A 19,686-nucleotide genomic window follows, 5' to 3' on the forward strand; every position below is an offset into this window, starting at 1 on the left:
CAATTCGCGTTTCCATCATATATTGATTGGTTTGGAAATGTGTATCACCGTGTATCACTCTTAATTTATTATAATTTTTAATATATTTTCTTAAATGTAAATTTATTATGCTTTAATATAATAAAAAGATAATTAACAAGGGTTCACTCATCCAATTAGGATTTATAATTATTTTTTTATATTTATTTGAATTAATAATTGATTATTTGGGTTCATTAATTCAAACTTAGGGTATATAATTATTTTAAATTTCAATCTTTAGTGATAAATATTAATTATAGTTAATAATATAATAATATTTTTTATTTTTATAAAAAATAATTATAAATTAGATAAATTAATAGTGGTACACGGTGGTACACACTAAATAGTGGGACAGAGGATTCCATCCGTATTCCCTCTTACCCCGCCACCCCAAAAAATTATGATAATAATAACAAATAAATAAAAAAACCTCTTGCATGCGACAGGTAATATCTCATTACGACATGAGATCTTTTCTTCCTCCCCCACCCCCACCCCCACAACCCAAAAAAAATAAAAAACAAAAAAAAAGGTTGCATACGACAGGTCGATGTGGCAAGGCGTAGGTCAACTTTACAAATAACGTTTATAATAATATTTTTTTATGAAATAATAAAATGAAAATTTTATGGCCCAATGAAAAGATGTTGGTCTATGGAATTATGCATTTTGGGAAAAATGAAAATTTTATGCATTTTTGGGTCTTAATATTTTTTTATTTCTTAATATTGAGGCTTTGTGCAGTTGGATCTTGAACATTGTTGTTTAGCTTCTGTAGTTCCTTAGCTTTGAGAGCCAACTGGACTTCCTTCAAAGTGATGGAGTTCACTCTCTCATACAACATTGTATCCTTCAATTGATCTAAGGATTTAAGCAAGGCATTCAATTTGTGAACCGAAGATATATTCACAAATCACAAGTAAAATGCAGCAGCATCATGTAAAGGATTGCCAAGAACAACACACAAACTTATGTGGTTTGACTCGAAGATTTACGTTCACAGGCGGGTCAACAATATGGTATTTTATAGATGAACAAACAAAAGAAAACGAAACTGCAATAGCTACAATCACAAATTGAAGATAGCTCTCAAAACTAAGCAAGAACTCACTCTCAAACTCTCTCACAAAACAATCTTTTCTCTCTTCTTGTTCAACTGAACAACAGCTATAACCGCTGGAAATCAATATGAATTTATAGACTAATGACTAACGTAGAAGATAAGATAATAGACGTTGATAAATGATGATTGATGATCAGAGCTAATAGGTCTGACAATATCGTTTCTGAATTCTGTTATGAATCTGATTTCATGCACATTGCATATAGCTTTCTCATTGTCTTTATATTTGCAGAAGACTCCCTCGAATATCTTAATGCGCATGGACAAATTCTTGACAGTTATGATATGTTGTTTAGTTATATGGACAATAATGGATTCGGCCCATAATTACTTAATCCCGGGACAATGTCACATAGAATATAATCTTGGCTTGGCTTGAATAATCTTGGGCCCACTTAATCTTGAGTAATCTCATGCTAATACAATTTCAAGTAACCGAAATGTATATCTTGTATTGATTTTAATTTTAGACTCCCTTTTCATTTGTTTCATCACATAGACACATGTTACATACATTGATCTTTTCATTTTGCTATTCTTCTTCTAGGTTTTCAGGTGGGGAAAGGGCTTGTTTAGTGACAGAGAATATGGAGCTTTTTTTGGTTTGTCTGCGAAGGGGGTGTTCAATGAATGATAGATGGGGAAGACGTAGTTTGATGGTATTTCCTTTATTATTTTATCAAGGTTGTTTTAATAAATTTAGCTTACTCATGAATTTATATAATGGTACAACAATTCGTTTATATTATTTGGGTTTTCAATCCTATCGACCAAACACATAAAACGTAAGAGGTGGTCTTCCATACACCCGGGTGTACCGTACACTCGGGTTGTACCCGACTCGGATCCTGACCCAGTTGGACTATCCTGACCCGTTTTTTCTTCAAATGACATTAACACTAACACGATCTTGGAATGACGCTAACACTATTTTATTTTACAAATGACACTATATTGAAATGACACCAACACTACATGTAAATGACACTAACACTATATCTAAATAACACTAACACTTGACATTCGAGTAGGATAGTCCAGTTAGGTCGAATCTGAGGTCAGGATTTGGGTCGGGTACGACCAGGGTGTACCGTACACCCGGGTCTATGCAAGTTTTTGTGAAAACGTAATACTCATCTCATCATATTCACAATATTTATTTAAGATTGATGTATCTAATTATATCCTTGCATGGATACCAAGCACACTCTTAAAGTCATACATTAATTAGGAAAAAATCTAATGTGTACCCTTTCTAATATCTTTCAAAAATATTTACACAAAACCAATTCTTCAATCCAACTGCATTTATGTATAACGAATTTTAAATCCTTCAATTGTCAAATTTGCGATAATGTTTTAGTGCATGCCCCTGGCGGGGACTAAGAGGACGTAGACCCTGTGCGAATTCTTAAATTTCGGCCCTCTATTCGTAGTTAAGAAAAAACTAAACTACTAATATTTAATTAAATAATAGATCTTTTTGTCAAATTTATTTAATAAATACATATATATAAAAAACATAGTTATGCACTTAGCAATAATTAATTAATGAAAACAAAAAACTGAAAATACAAAATATAATTGAAAATTTTTAAAAAAATTACCTTGATTTAAAGTTGAGAAATTGTTGAAGAAAATTTAAAAAAGAAAGTTAGAAACTTTAGAAAAGATAGAAATTACAAAAGATGAAAAAATGCTGGGCCTACAAAATTTTCGCACATATAAAAAAAGAAGTGATATCGTGAGGACTCAAACCCAGATCAAGTTCCCTCAAAAAAAAAAAAAACTCCAGATCAAGCAAAAACCTAAGAACTTATAAGTTATACTAACCACTTCAACAATTATACGAATTTTGATAATTAAATTTAATATCTATATAAATTTATATATTTTGAACCCCCTATTTTTTTGATGCCCTATACAGTCGATCACCCCACGCATTGCTCAAAACCGCCCTGTGCAAGCACATGTTATGTCATGATAGCTTGTGGAAATATTTGCACAATAAAGCGAAAGAAGTGCGTCTTCGTTGACTCCTAATTAAGGAGAAGACTTCACTCGTAGAAAAACTTAGTGCGAGAAGACGCATCCATTCCATTAATCCCTTCCTTCCTCCAACACATCTAACATACATACCATCAATTTACAGCCATGGCGAGAAACTACTATTATTGCATTTTTGCATATGCATTCCTTATAACCTTCCAAATACATACTTGTCTAGCCAAAATGCCGATGACCCTTGCTACTGATCAAATATCCCTTCTTGCCCTAAAAATGAGCATAAACTCAGACCCATCTCGTCTACTTGCAACAAATTGGACCAACTCGAGCTCCGTGTGCAGCTGGATCGGCGTCACTTGCAGCTTGCGCCACCAAAGAGTAGCTGCTTTGAACCTCTCCTACATGTCTCTCTCCGGCACCATTCCACAACAGCTCGGACACCTCTCCTTCCTCGTCTCCCTCGACCTCAGAAGCAATCTTTTCCATGGAGATTTGCCTCAAGAGCTGTCTCTCCTTCGCCGTTTGAAGTTCATATCTCTCCGACACAACAACTTCACCGGAGACATCCCAAAATCCCTCGCAAACCTAACAAACCTACAAACTCTTGATTTGATTTCCAATTCTCTAAGTGGAGAAATTCCGAAAGAGTTGGGGGGACTTCCAAGTCTAAGAAAATTGTGGATTGAATCCAACGGTTTATCCGGTGCTATACCATCAGCCATATTCAACATCTCTACCCTTGAATCTATAGCTTTGTCTAGCAATAAATTGAGTGGAAGTCTTCCAACAGACATGTGCAGTAATCTTCCATTTCTTACTCGGATTTATCTTTCTGAAAATCAGCTGAGTGGCGCGATTCCCACAAATCTATCCCAATGTTCACGACTTGAGGTTTTGAGCCTCTCTTACAACTCTTTCAGTGGGCAGATACCTTCAGAAATCAGATACTTAACATCTATTCAGTATTTACTCCTTGGTGGTAACAATTTGAACGGTATGAGTTTAACTTCTTATCACACATAAATTTGTGTAAATGAGGTTTGATTTCCTATCATGACTTAAGTTTCATGAAACTTTTTTGGCAGGTATACTACCACGTGAGATTGGGAATCTTCAAAACTTATTCTTTTTTAGTGCTGAAGGCAACCAGATTGGGGGCTCATTTCCATATAGTATTTTCATGAATATGTCTTCTCTAGGAACCTTATTTTTAGGGCGCAACAAGTTCATAGGGAACCTTTCAAGAAATGTCGGAAATCTTACAATGCTAGCAAACTTAGACCTCTCAGAAAACTATTTGACAGGTAAGACCGAATAATTTTCATGCTATCCTTTTTGTATTTCTTTTCATTAAGGGCAATTTTCTCCTAGAAACCTACGTATAAATTGCATATATAGAATTTTGTATTTTGAAGTTTGCATCGATTTTTTGTCTTTTACCAAGTAAAATAGTACTTCCTGTCTCCCATTAAATATAACTCAAGTGTTTGGGACACATATATTAAAAAAATGTTGTTTAAAGTTATATAAAGTAAATAATTCCACTTATTTAATTTAAGGTATAAAAGGGGGTTTGAGCCATTATTAGTGGGAACTAGGAATCATAATTTGGATTATTGGCCCATTATAAATAGTTATAGAAAAAACAAATCCATAATTATCTGCCGACATTGTTTTTGGTATGCTATCACCAACACAACATGAAATAATGTGGCAATACTAGTGGTTCCCACCTTTCATTCTCTTGCATTGTAAACTTATAATAAATAAATAAATAAACTGAAAAAACTGTACTACATTGATTTTCAACTTTTTTTTCCCATAATTTTATAGGCTAGTAAAATATAAAAAAAAAATATGATTATATTAATACCCTATTATAATTATCATGAATTCAAATGAAAAGAAGAAAAAAGATTATTCGAAAAAAAAAATCATCATATTCGGAGATACAATTGACTCCATAAAATATGTGAGCAGACTCTGATAAAATAATATATGTATAGAGATTTAAGTTTGTATCTATTTTTTGTTTTTAACTAAGCAAAATAGTACTACATACTTTGGATTATTATTCCCGTTATACATAGTTATAGAAGAAAAAATAATTGGCAAAAGTATATATTCTATAGTTTAATTGTATGTGTATATAGGAGGAAGCTAACGTAAAAAGACTTCTTAAATATAAAATATTATTTTCAGTTTTTAGATCATCAAGATCTGCGGATAATTCATCAACTTGTTGAAATAATTCATGGTTTTGAATTTGAAGCCCACAGGCAGTAAAAAAATTAATTTTCACAATTCAGACACTTATACAACAAATTAATATGTCTTCTACATAAAATTCAAACATTTTAATTACTCGTACTTTATATTTTAAGAAGTGTTTATATATATATGAGGGAGGGCTACGGTATAGACATTTCTTAACATATAAACTACGAACTAATTAAAATGTATGAATTCAATGTAGAACACCTATGAATTCTCTGTGTAAATATCTGAATTGCGAAAAATAAATTTTTCGCTACCTATGAGATTCGAACTCAGGACCATGAATTCATCAAACAAGATGATGAATCAACCGTAGATCTTGATGATCTAAGGGCTGAAAATGATTTTTATTTTACATTCTAAGAGGTGTTTTTATTTTAGCCCACCCCTATATGTATATATGTATGTATATAGGAAAAGTTTCAAATAAGTCCACTATATAAAATTAGGGACATTTTGTGAAAAATACTAAAAGTTGGGGGACACAACACATGCATAAACTCCCTCTGTCCCATTTAACATGGCCATTTTTTTTTTCATTTTGGGTTGTCCAGTTACAAGTGACCACTTCAAAAAAAATAAAACCTCTTTATCTCGCAAAAAGTTGTGACTCCATTGCTTTTTATTATTTTAAACCTTTATTCACTCTTTTTTCTAATAACCATGCCAAAAAATAAATAGTCATACTTAGTGGGACGGAGAGACTTTAAAACTTAAACTAAGATTTTCTTTTCTCATGAAATTTACCTAATCTTTACTTTGCAGGGGTTATTCCTAGAGAATTTGGCCAACTTAACCAACTGGAGGAGTTGCGATTAGGATTCAACGCCTTGAGTGGTTCCATTCCACATGAGCTCTTCAACATTTCAATTCTTCGAACTCTTTTGCTTTCTGATAATGCTCTCTCAGGCCTTCTTCCAACCCATTTATGCCACACCTCTCCCTTTCTCGAAGAGCTTTATCTTGCCCTAAATTCCATCACCGGAGCAATACCTAACTCTATCTCTAATTGTTCTCGACTCACAATTCTCATACTTGGTGAAAACAAATTCAGTGGTTACATACCTTCCGATCTCGGCAACCTAAGACTTCTCCAACGTCTTCAGCTATCCAGCAACAATCTCACAAATGCGCCATCTTCTTTAGACTCGAGCTTCATTGATTCATTGACAAATTGCAGGTTTCTAGCTGATTTGTTAATTGGTGGTAATCCTCTATATGGCGTTGTTCCGGCTTCCGTGGGGAATTTGTCTTCATCTCTCCAACAATTTGATGCCAGCAACTGCAATTTAAGTGGTGAAATTCCTGCTGAAATAGGTAATTTAAGCAGTTTGATGACATTGAATTTATATGGCAACGAGTTATCCGATAATATTCCACTTGCTATTAAATATTTGCATGAGCTTCAAGGATTATCTCTAGATGATAACATGTTGGGAGGCTCCATTCCAGAGGCTATATGTGATTTACACAACTTGAATTTTATAAACATTAGCCAAAATCAATTTTCGGGTCCGATTCCTAAATGTTTGGGAAATGTCTCTTCTTTAAGACATATTTTTATAGGTTCCAACATGTTGAATTCGAGCATACCGTCAAGCTTATGGGGCCTAAAAGATTTGATGAATCTAGACATGTCATCGAATTCATTGACTGGTTCTTTACCTCAAGAGATAAGTAACTTAGGAGCACTAATCTATATAAATCTATCAATGAATCAGTTGTCAGAGTCTATTCCAAGTGCTATTGGGAAGTTGCAGAATCTTGTTTATTTGTCTTTGGCAAGTAATAAATTAGAAGGCTATATTCCTTTGTCTATGGGAAGCATGATCAGTTTGGTAACTCTTGACTTATCGTACAACAATCTCTCCGGTTCAATTCCGAAGTCCTTAGAAGATCTTGAGTACCTCGACTATTTCAATGTCTCTTTCAATAACCTAAGTGGAGAAATTCCTAACGGTGGTTCTTTCAGAAACTTCACTATGGATTCTTTTAAGGGTAATGAGGCATTGTGTGGAATTCCGAGGTTCCATGTCCAAGCATGCCCTGCAGCTTCTACTCACAGATCAAAGAAGAAGAATGTAGAACTTGCTTTATTTATTGCTTTAGGGGTTGTGGCCTTCATTTCAGTTGTTTCATTAGCCTTTATCATTGTTAGATACAGAAGGAAAGAACAGACAAGTAGTAGAGTTGATGAGTTGATATCCGTTGTGCCGGAAAGAATTTCTTATTATGAACTTGTGCAAGGAACTGAACAATTCAACGAAAGCAATTTACTTGGCTGTGGGAGTTCTTGTTCAGTTTACAAAGGAATTCTGAATAACGGAAAGACTGTCGCTGTCAAGGTGTTTAAGATGCAATTAGAAGGCATTTCAGGAAGATTTGATGTTGAATGTCAGATACTAAGTAACATTCGACACAGGAATCTGACCAACATCATAAGCAGTTGCTCCAATGAAGAGTTCAAGGCTATAGTACTTGAATATATGCCGAATGGAAACCTCGAGAAATGGTTATATTCATTCAACTATTGCTTGAATGTGATTGAAAGATTGAATATAATGATTGATGTTGCAGCTGCTTTGGAGTATCTTCACTACGGTTATTCAACACCCATTGCTCACAGTGACTTAAAGCCTAGTAATGTGTTGTTAGATGAAGATATGGTTGCTCATGTAAGTGATTTTGGGATATCGAAGCTGTTGGGAGACGAAGATAGCTTTGTGTTAACTAATACCCTAGCATCGTTGGGTTACATTGCTCCAGGTGAATGTTTATTGATTGCAGTTTGCTTTCAATCAACTAAATTATGTCTTCTTAATTACGTAAATTTTGTTGATGTTTCATTTTTTTATATATGTTTTCAGAGTATGGTTTGGAAGGACTAGTTTCGACAAGATGTGATGTGTATAGCTTTGGTGTTATGTTGATGGAAACTTTCACTAGAAAAAGGCCTAGTGATGTTATGTTTGGCGGAGATTTGAGCATAAAAATATGGGTAGAACTCTCACTCCCACATGAGACAGATCAAGTGATAGATGCCAACTTAGTGATGAATTTGGAGAAACAACAATTTGACAAAAATTTGCAGTGTGTATCATCCATACTTGAATTGGCTTTGAAATGCTCCGTAGATTCTCCCGGTGATAGAATCAACATGAAAGAAGCACATGCGGAATTGCAAAGAATTCGTCGACAATTTTTGCAATGAGATCAAAGTAAGCTATTAATTTCAAAGCTTTAAGTTTTCTCCAAGATAATTTCATTACCATTTTAGTAAGGATTTTGGTTGGTAATTAAGAGGCAAATTTAGTCACCCAAAAATATGAAGGTGCTATTTTCAGTAATGAAAAAAAAAAAAAAAACTGTGAGTGGAATGAAGTATGAGTGTGTTACAAGATTTTACTAAAATACACCTGAAGATGATAGGACGGTCATAGTCATTATTTCTCAACTTTTTTTTTGAAGGGTTATTTCTCAACTTATGTACTGCATTTTACTCCAAATCTTTAATTTAGCATGTTGCATCTACCAACGATCTTAGAGAAGCCACCAAATCTTCTTTTTTCAATATTTTGTCGTTAACCTCTAATTTTTCAATACAATGATCTATTTCATAAGAAATATTTAATTTAAAAATACATATTACTTTAAACTTTAAATTATTTTCGTACTATAATTAATTAATTATATCGTGATTCAAAATGCTTTTTTAAATTATCAACTTTCAATTGTGAGAATTGTGCCCAGAATTTTTTTTTTCGACTCCCAAAAATTTGTGTGGCTCGTGATGTTTTTCTAAAAAAATTGACATTAGTGCCATGCCATTAAGAAAAAAGTTCGAAAAATTGAAAAATCTGTTATATATATATATATATATATATATATATATATATATATATATATATATTCCTATTAATTTAATGACCTAACTTTAAACCTAATCCCTAGTTTGTCATTTTATAAATTGAGGCTTTAAGTCCTCATAGTAATACACTTGTACAAATTTATAGATTTATTCTCTTTACGTTGTTCTCTCTTCTTCTCTCTACTTTTAACACGTTATCAGCACAAATATCTAACTTTGAATCTCTCAAATCAATTGATTTAGATTGGAGGTATGCCCTTGGAAAGAATCGTGTATTTCCAACAAGGTACGACAAATTTTTTTATTTTCCATCTAAATCTCAATTCGTTAATTAAGTTTAGATGAGAGAAACTTTGAAATATTAATATTATATTATTTAATGTGATCATATAAATTTATTTAAAAATGTGATTATACCAATCAATTGGTTTTGGAAAATGGAAACAGAATAACATATTATAGCTATTTTTTTTTTTATCGATTTTATGGGATCTAATTTCATTCTCTTAGATGTTCATGGGATTTGGATTTTAAGTTTTTGATATTGTGTAGATTTGCGATCTAATTTCCTTGATATGCTCGAATTTTTCGTGGCGAAGGTGACATTTATGCCTGTGATTGGATGTCAATCGATAGATTTTACCTGTACTGATCCAGAACCGTTGATTACCCGTTGTGCTATAAAGTAACGGTTCTGGTTCTGGTTCCAGACCCTACTCGTTCAGACCCAGAACCTGATCGATTCAGACCCAGTTCGACCCGACCCGCAAACTTTTTTTTTTTTTTTTTTTTAATTTTTCAGTTCAGTACCATCCAGCCCGTAGATAATTTTTCAATTTTTTTTTAATTTCGAGTCCGGTCCGACCCACAAATGCATATTTAAAGGATTAACTTTTTCCTGGATTTTGTATTAAAATAGTTGTAATTCATTAATTAACACTTAATTAAATCTAGGGTTAAGTATCAAATACGCCCCTAACATAAAGGCCTTTATCACGTCTAGCACCCTATGGTCGAGGTCGGTTCAACTAAACCCCTGAAGTGCTTAATTTCGTACAATTAGCCCCTCCGACTTAACGACCGTTTAACACCGTTAACTATTTTATTTTTTTTATTTCGTTCATGGTGGAACCCACGGCTAAACACGCCGAAAAACACGCTGCTCTGCCCCTGAGCTCGACGACATCCCAATCGCCTCTGCCCACAACTAACAACACATCCCTCACTGCTGCTACTACTCACAGCAACCAGTTTCTCCATTAATTTTAATTGCGGCGTCCATGGGCGGAGATGGAGTGGAAAAAGAGGAAGACAACGTCATGGTCGCAGCGATGGCGGCGGCAGGCATCTCCGATAGAGAATCTGGCACTCTTTTTCTCGCTGTGGCTGTAAAGACTTGTTTGATCTATGGAGAGTTTCCATAAGAACTCAAGTGCAATCTTTTCTAATTTGAAGTCCTCAATAGTTACTTAATTTATTTAAAAATTGGAATCGAGATTGTTCATAATGGAAATAGTTAAATAATTGATCAGCTGGAAGAGACAGACGACAAAGGATGGTAAGCGCTGCAAGTATAATTTTTTTTTTTTTGAATTTGTAGTAAAAAAAAACAAACAGTAGGTGAAATCTACGCCACACAAATTGGGGAGAATCGACTGCGGGTAGCGGTGGTGGCAACGAGGGCAACGAAAAGAGAGGGGGGGGTGAGGGATGTGTAGTTAGTTGTGGGCGGAGGCGATTCAGATGCCGTCGAGCTCAGGGGCAGAGCGGTGTGTTTCCCGGCGAGCTTGGCGAAGAAGAAGGCGTGGGTCCCACCACTAACAAAATAAATAAATAAAAAACTAAAATATTTAACGGTGTTTTTTTGAAGGAAAAGGTAAATTCCATTCAACCCAAATCGGTTGTAGTAACATCCCTGAGCCAGCTCGGGAAAGCATTAGTCCAGTACAAAGACTCCGGGCACGAATGCACAAACTGACCTAAACAATGAGCGGCCAAATTAGCCTCTCGATAAGAGTGACAAACACGAATCAAAAAGTTGTATCTAGCTAAGGAAATGATTTCTCGTATATCTTCCGGCAGGCACATTTCCTCTTCCTCTTCACTCACCATCACTCTAGCTGCAAGGATAGAATCAGTGTGAATTTCCACCAGCTTCTCCACTTTAAACTCGACGCAAGCAACAATTCCTTGCACAATTGCCATCACCTCCGCCATCATCGCAGTGGACGACGGTCTGGTTTTCTTTGCAACAGCCAACACTATTTTGCCATCATGGTCCCTAATTATAATACCTGTTCCAAAAGCTTGCTGATCCGGGTCGAAAAGAGCGTCGACATCTACGCGCAGGCATCCCATTTTTGGGGCAGTCCATCGCTTTTTCCCCAGCTGAACCCCCAACCATTTATCAACTTGGTATGTTGGTCTAGCCAAATCATAAGCTTCGAGAAGAGCCAAACTCGAACCCTCATTCGGTGGTTCTCTTGTCTCGGTATCATTATGTTTTTTCCAACACAAGAAGGTCCACAATTGCTCTCTTCCTTCGTCTCACACAAACGCTGCCATCGTTTTTGTGTAATTTCCTCTTGTCATCCTTATCTCCCCACTAGAAAGCAGCACACATCTTGTGTAAATCTTCACATATCGAATCGGGCAGTCGAAAACATTGCATGGCGTAAGTTGGCACTGCTTGGGCGACCGCCTTAATGAGGACTTCCTTTCCCCCCGCGGAAAACTCCTTCTGTCCCCAATTCTGAATTTTCTTTTCCACTCTATCCTTGAGATACCCAAACTGAATTCTTTTTTGCCGTAAGGAAAAGGCCGAAAGTCCAAGATATCTTTGAATTCCCTCCCCGGACTGCACCTCAAGAACTCTGTTAACCTCCTCTTCCTTGCTCGCCAAAGTGTTGGGGCTGAAGCTAATAGACGACTTGTCAAGATTGATCAGTTGGCCTGACGCGTCTGGTAGCGCGTCAAAATTTGCCGCACCGCCCTTGCTTCCCATTTCTCCGCCTGAAAGAAAATGAGGCTGTCATCTGCAAAAAACAGATGGGTTATGTGAAGAACTTGAGGGATGATCGGGACACCCCTAATGGCAACCCTTCGCTCAAAGTGCTTGAACATCGAAGAAAACCCTTGCGCGCAAATAACAAAAAGGAATGGTGAGAGTGGGTCGCCCTGTCTGAGCCCTCTTGTAGGATTGATCTCACCATAGACAGCTTTATTAAGTAAGAAGGTGAATGACACCGATCTTACACATCGCATCACAATATCACAAAAATCTCTCGGAATTCCGATTTTTCTCATCATAGCCTCCAGATAGTCCCACTCAACCCGATCAAAAGCTTTGCTCATGTCCAATTTCAGTGCCGCATACCCTGTCTTACCTTTCTTTTTTCTCCTAATCCAATGTTGACATTCAAAGCTTATAAGCACGTTATCGGTGATCTGCCGTCCTTTTAGAAACGCGCTATGTGTCTGGTCAATCACTCTCCCCAGCACTTGTCTTAAACGATTCACCAGAACCTTGGAAACAATCTTGTAAATGGTATTGCGCATGCTAAGGGGCCGAAAATCAGCCACCTTGGTTGGTTTCTCCACTTTCGGGATAAGAGTGATGAGAGTCTTATTCCATTCCTTGACATCCTCTTTTCCGTTCAGCACATTCAACAGCTGCAAAGTGATGTACTTATCCGTTGCCGGCCAGAAACGCTGATAGAATCGGGCATTAAATCCATCCGGACCCGGTGCTTTAGTCGGGTGCATGTCGAACAAGGCTCTTCTCACCTCAGCTTCTTCATACGGCCTCTCCAAGAGGTTGCGATCCTCTTCCGACACCCTTTCCTCCACCTTATCCACCACGTCGTTAATAACCTCTTGTGACGGCTCATTCGATCGAAACAGGATCTGGAAGTAATCTCGAATAATGTATGCCTTGTCCCTTTCCTCCTCCTTCATCTCCCCATGCTTGTCTTGCAGCTGCTTGATGCTATTTTTCTTTTTCCTCTTGGATGATTGCTTGTGGAACGCACCAGTGTTGCGATCTCCATTGGCCAACCAATTCACTCTAGCTCTTTGTTTCTAATGGCAAGCTTCCGTCTCCACTGCTATCTCAATCTTCTTTGTAATTTCCATGATTTGCAAATCAACGTTCTTTCCATCAGCTTCCCTCAGAAAGCCGTGTTCTCTCCTTGCGTAACTCGGCAATTGTCCTGCCTATTCTATTAAACTTTTTCTTGGACCATTTCTTAAGGAATTCCTCGCATCTGTGAAGTTTCATGTTTATGTCTGCCACATGATGGAGGGCCTTCCACTCGCATAGAAAATCAGGAACAAATTCCTTATCCAGGAACCACTTGTCTTCGAAATGAAATCTGCCCTCCCCGAAGCTTGTGGTTTTACTCTCTTCTGCTTCAAGCAAACACAAAATAGGTCCATGATCTGATCCGTAAAAGTCCAAAGCTGTGGTTTTGCAATCCACAAATTCTTCGTTCCAAAGTCTGTTCCCAAAGAATCTGTCCAACCTCTCGGAAATGGTATCTTCTTGTCGCATATTCATCCACGTGTACTCTCGGTCCGGGTTGGCTAATTCTTGCAGTCCGCAATAATAGATAGCATCCCGAAAACCATTCATTTGCACTGGTGGTCTGCTACGGCCTACTTTCTTTTCCGTCTCGGATAAAATCTCATTGAAATTGCCGCCTATTAACCACGGTATTTCATCGTTCGGAATTTGATCACTTAATCTCTTGAGAAGCTCCCACGAGAATTTTCGATACTGACTCTCGGGATGGCCATAGAAACCTGTGAATCTCCATCTCCTCTCTTGCATGTTCACATAGCAGTCCACATGTCCTTTTGAGTATGAAAGGATATCAACCGTCGTTTTATCCTGCCACATCAGAATTAGTCCCCCTTTTCTCCCATCTGCATCAACAATAAACAGTCCTTCATATCCCAATAAAGTCCTCCACAATTTGCATTGAGAAGTAACGAGCTTCGTTTCGCAAATAAAATGATTCTCGGGGAAGTGGCAGTGATCAAGCGCCGCAGCTCATGGAATGCTCGTGAGCTTTCCAACCCACGCGCATTCCAAATCAATGCATTCATAATGCTCGGCGGGGCTGCTCAGCAGCCTCCGCCGTTGAAGTTTGGTTTCCTCGCATAGCAAAGTCTCCCTCCACCATCATTTTCTTGCTCTCTTTATTGATTGCCTCCCCCGTATCTCCTCTCTCGCTGTTATCTCTCTTGCCCAGTCTCCCATCCGCCTTTGCCACTCCTTGGTTCCTGCTATTAAGCCCTCCTGTACTCGGTTCCCTAGCTAGTCTCTTCCATCCCTTTCCAGTCGAGTTATGTCTAAACTTCTTTGGTGATTGTTTTTTGGCCAGATTTTTGTCATCAACTCCCTTCTCCTTTTTCTTCTCCATTTTGTTGTTGTCTTCCTTGCTAGTTCCAGATCTCTCACCCCCTTCCTTCTCGCTACTCTCTTCTCCCTCATCGCCTTTCCCAACGCTTCCCTTAACCCCCTCGTTTTTCCCAGCAGCCATTCCCACCTTCCCCTTAGAAAATACCCCACCATTCCCCTCGCCCTCCCCTTCCTCTTTTTGGCCTTGTATCTCCCTCGTCCCTCGCCCCTGTTCCCCCCTCCTTCTCCTTCCTGCACATCCACTAACATCACATCGTTATTGGAAAAATCTATCTTCGCCATTTGCTCAGTGCTGTTGTTGTTTTTACTTGCAACTATATCCATCCCCTCTGTATCCCCTCTAGTCGGCGGCGTGAGAGCTAATCCGCCCTGCTGCCCTTTAGTCTTGTACCCCTCTTTTGTCCCCAGATTAGCTTGTGGTGGTGGTTTAGGTCCTAAGGGATTCTCTTTGGCTTGCATTCTAGTGAAATTGGCCTTCGAGGCATTGCCCGACAAGTGTGTAGTGCGCCTGTACTCGATGCCTCTTCCCGCTCTCAACCACGTACCATAAGGTGGTGATGCTTTTCGCTCTTCACTTTCCGAGCAGTCCTTTAATAAGTGTCTGATTCTCCCACACGCGAAACAGAGAAGTTCCGGTAATTTTTCATAAAGGATAATGACCATAGTCTCACCTTTTCCCACCCCCCCCACTGTTAATGGGTACCCCCTGAACTAGAGGCTCATCAATGCGTCTCATAATCCTAACACGAGCATATCGACCGAGACAAAGACTGCGTCTCCCTTCGTCCACTTCCATCACTGTCCCCACCTGTTCTCCTATCCGCTTGATGATTTGTGGTTCCATACATGCAATGGGCAAGTTATGGAGTTGGATCCACATGGATATCTCATCAAAAACAGCCGTCACCGCTGTTTGCATCGATTCCACTCTCGAAAACAATATGAGGTCATTGAACCAATGCCATGGGCCTTCCTCAAGAATTCTTTTCCTGTCCGATTCCAGATCAAGTGATATAACGAATAGGTTTATCCCAACAATTTCAACATCGCAAACTCCCCTGATTTGCAGTATATCTGGTAATTTTTCCCTCAGGGTTTCTCTATTGGTTTGCCTTCTGCCAAAAATCTTGCCCATGATGATCTTGTCCGCTCGGCTACTACCCCTAACTTCCTCAGTCGTAGTGAGGGTAATAGCTTTGGCCTTGACTTCCTTGGACAATCTCAGCGTCTCAATTCTTTTCAAAATCTCTTGCGGGTCCATAGCGAACTGTAAGCACCAATCACAGAAAAAACTTCGCTCCTGATCGAAAGGAGGACAATCCACGCCTTTTCCAAAGAAAAAGGCGGAAAGCTTCACTCTCAAAAGACCCAGCCGCCACAGGGAGGTTTAGGGCTTCGAGAGGAGGTTAAAATATTTAACGGTGTTAAACAGCCATTAAGTCGAACGGGCTAATTGCACGAAATTAAGGACTTCGGGTTTAATTGAACCGACCTCGACCATAGGATGCTAGACATGATAAGGATCTCTATGTTAGGGGCGTATTTGATACTTAACCTTTAAATCTATTTAGCACCCCAATTTGGATTGTAAACCAAATACTCCATTAAATAGCTGTAAAGCACAGCCACCACTGCAAATTACGTAGTTTCAATATTTAATTTATTTAAGAAAGAATATCATCACACTATATGCGAATAGTACATTAAATCAACAAAATTGAAAAATCATTTGATAACTAATATATATATATATAGGAGGAGTATCATGTGAGAACTCCATATTTTTGTGAGAACTAAGAACTCATCATGGCCTTACATTTATATAATCCTACGGTAATTATTAATTGTGCTTAAGATTTACTAAATATTCAATTAAGGTTAATCTAGTAATTCTATGCTTTTGCGTAGAGATGTCAAATGGTACGGGTCGGGCTAGCCCGGCCCGAATCCACTGGGCTTTCGATTTTTTCGGGCCGGGTTGGGCCGGCCCGAAATTAGATCGAGCTACAAAATTCTAGGCCCAGCCCAGCCCCTCTCGGGCCATCGGGCGGTCGGGCTAAACCGGCCCATAATTTTTTTAATATTATTTTTTTTGCAAAAATAATAAAAAATAATTTAAATTAAAAAAAATTAACTCAAATTTAAATTAATAAACTTGGGCTCTTATATCTTAATTTCGGCACAAACATTTCAAATTTGAGCTAGAATACACCATATGCTGCATTGCTGCTCTACACAAATGGAGCAATTAAAAATTCATAACAAATGATGTATTTAATTAGTGCATTATTAATCGACAAGATAGTTCTCATAAAAAAATAAAAATCATAAATCATATCATTGTTAAATATAAATAAACATGAATTAAATTTTGTTTTTGTAATCCAGCTTGAGATAATTTAGTCTTTTAAAGTTTCCTTAATGTATATAAATATAATTAATATATATAAAATAAATGGGCGGGCCAAAAAAGCCCGAAAACCCCGGGCTTAAAAGCCCGAAACTCGATAAGCCCGACGGGCCAAAAACCCCGGGCTTTTAGGCCCGATTTTTTTTGGGCTCTATTTTTTCAAGCCCAGCCCGCCTTCTAACCCGGGCGAGCCGGGCCGGCCCATCGGGCCGGGTCGATTTTGACATCTCTACTTTTGCGTAACTGATGATGTATCCCTATGATTAAGGAATCTATCACACATAATTATGGTAATTATTATTATAAGATTTATGGTAATTATGGTATAATTAACAATATTATATATTAGGATTGATGTGAGTTTGTTCGAATTAATTTGTAAAAGTTTATCAACTTCTTTTCTTTTCTTTTTTTGCCGTTTTTCACACCATCATAAAATTAATGATATATATATATATATATATATATATATATATATGATGTATTCTTTTATTTAGTTAATAAATTTTCTTTATTTTTGTGCATAATAACAATATATTGCAATATTATTTAATCTACTTTATTTTATTTTAGTAACATTTTTTCATTTTTATTTACAGATTTTAATTAGCTTTAGAATGAGTTGCAATGTTATATTCACATACATTATTCATGATTTTCATATGTTACTAAAATATTGCATTAATATATATATCATTTAATTAAGGAAGTTGGGATTATTTCGAAATCACGTTAGAAGAGTAATCTACAATCACCCATTAACTCACGTTGCTAGTGGCTGCAATATTTCCTATTTTTACACTCAAAATTGTTCGTCATAATATTTTCTTCAATATTCAACATTCAAAAGCTTGTTCACCTTCTACAATGGAGTGTAGAAGGATGTTGTGTATACTTTACATATAGAAATCATGTTCACGTCTTTAATTGCAATATTCATTCATGTTACGTGTTATATTCATGTTCTGAGTTGAATGATGTTTTGTATTTACTCATATTTTTAAATTGTTGGTTAGGTATTAACATTTACGCATAGGTTGTTCATGCTTTTTTTTACATATACTCTCTCTGTCCCTGAAATAAGTTCCTCTTTTTCCTTTTTGGGACGTCCTCCAAATAAGTTCCTCTTTCTTTCTTTCCATTTTTGGACAACTACCCCACTACTAATAATACTTTATTTATTTTTACTTTTCACTTTTTCACCACTCCCAATACTAATTATAACATATTTTTCTCCACTATCAATACACTTTACCACTTTTCCTTAAAACTCGTGACGTCCCCAAAGAGGGACTTATTTTGGGAACGGAGGGAGTATTTTTTAAGCCACTCGAAGATGAGTACTCAGAATTTTTTTCTTACAATTATTTTTTTGAAAAACTTTGACCACCGTTTTTCATGTTCACGTCTTTTATTGCAATATGCATAATTGTTATTGTTATATTCATGTTCGATGCTGAATGATATTATGTTTATACACATTATTTTTTATTTTTTTGTTGGGTGTTAACATCTACACATAGGCCTCTAATACACACTTGAATAATACAAAATTAATTTGTTTATGAAATAATCTATGCAGGTACAACTTCTTCACAGATTCCTTATGGGCATCATTTAACAAACTCAAGCTATCGAACATAGCCGCTAGTGTTGTTCGAGTGTTCAACTTTGGAAATTTGTCTCCATGAACATTGCCATCGTCTCTCGGCTTACTCAACCTACGCCCCCTTTGTTTGCATCTTATATCTTTTGGGTTCTTTGGTATTTTTGTGTGTTTCTACCGACCAATGGCTACCTTGTCATTTTCTTTCACTTCTTGTACAAGTTCTGCGTATTGAACGATAACGTTCTTCTGGGGTTCATTTGCTGCAATTCCCGTGAATAACACAATATAGTAACTACACATTTAAAGATATATAATGAATACTATTGTTTTACTAACTTTGACCTGTTTTAGCTTTCCTTTTTCCCTTCTCTTCTCTTGTGTATCGTCTACGCTTGGAAGATGAACCTTAACCTAATATTTTCGAAAAATAAGCTCTTAATTAAAATCTTAAAAGAATATATTGTCAATAAATTAGAATAAATTAACTAAAACTTGAACCTTAGATTATTGTTGCATGCTTATCAGTTTGAGAGGAATTAACATTCTTCGTTTCTTCTATTCATAATAACCAAGTTACAATTAAATAACAAAATTATATAGCATTACATTTATAATATAATAATAGATAACTCAAATGAATAGATAGTTCAATTTCTTGAATAAAGCTTATATTTTCATGAACCACCACATGTGTAAGTTTTACGAAGAAAATGTCACTCCATGTGGGTAAGTTTAATGAAAAAATACCCGCTACCATAACATTGACATGAATGTAACTTTATTAACCCGTGAACAAAACAGTAACATGAATGAACAAAAAGAACATAGGCATGAACAAACCTACATAACACGTGAACAAAAATTTTATAACCAACTACGTGAAAAATAAAAATATGTTCATGAGCAACCACATTTGCAGATAATTTGTTCAGATTTAACCGTG

General features: G+C 36.6%; 1 protein-coding gene across 3 annotated transcripts; it reads left to right on the forward strand.

The window, feature by feature from the left end:
• Positions 1–3,182: 3,182 nt before the first annotated feature.
• LOC131012423 (probable LRR receptor-like serine/threonine-protein kinase At3g47570) lies at positions 3,183–19,052 on the forward strand. 3 transcript variants are annotated; one of them, XR_009097318.1, is made up of 6 exons: positions 3,183–4,148; positions 4,240–4,458; positions 6,197–8,197; positions 8,299–8,649; positions 9,543–9,585; positions 18,717–19,052. XR_009097318.1 is itself a non-coding variant. In XM_057940377.1 (5 exons), the coding sequence occupies exons 1-4, from the start codon at positions 3,302–3,304 to the stop codon at positions 8,640–8,642; spliced, it is 3,411 nt and encodes a 1,136-aa protein (XP_057796360.1). In that variant the 5' UTR covers positions 3,183–3,301; the 3' UTR covers positions 8,643–8,649; positions 9,543–10,789. The 3 variants fall into 3 exon arrangements, 1 of the variants encoding a protein (XP_057796360.1); XR_009097319.1 differs by having other exon boundaries at positions 18,734–19,052; XM_057940377.1 differs by lacking the exon at positions 18,717–19,052 and having other exon boundaries at positions 9,543–10,789.
• The last annotated feature ends 634 nt before the right edge of the window (positions 19,053–19,686 follow it).

This window comes from Salvia miltiorrhiza, chromosome 2, assembly GCF_028751815.1.
Source record: "Salvia miltiorrhiza cultivar Shanhuang (shh) chromosome 2, IMPLAD_Smil_shh, whole genome shotgun sequence".
NCBI lineage: Eukaryota > Viridiplantae > Streptophyta > Magnoliopsida > Lamiales > Lamiaceae > Salvia > Salvia miltiorrhiza.

Bases quoted from the DNA above. Each gene is read 5' to 3' on its own strand.
- LOC131012423 (XM_057940377.1), top strand. From the start codon at position 3,302: ATGGCGAGAAACTACTATTATTGCATTTTTGCATATGCATTCCTTATA. The intron at 4,149-4,239 runs GTATGAGTTTAA...CTTTTTTGGCAG, and splicing joins TGGTGGTAACAATTTGAACG to GTATACTACCACGTGAGATT. The intron at 8,198-8,298 runs GTGAATGTTTAT...ATATGTTTTCAG, and splicing joins GTTGGGTTACATTGCTCCAG to AGTATGGTTTGGAAGGACTA.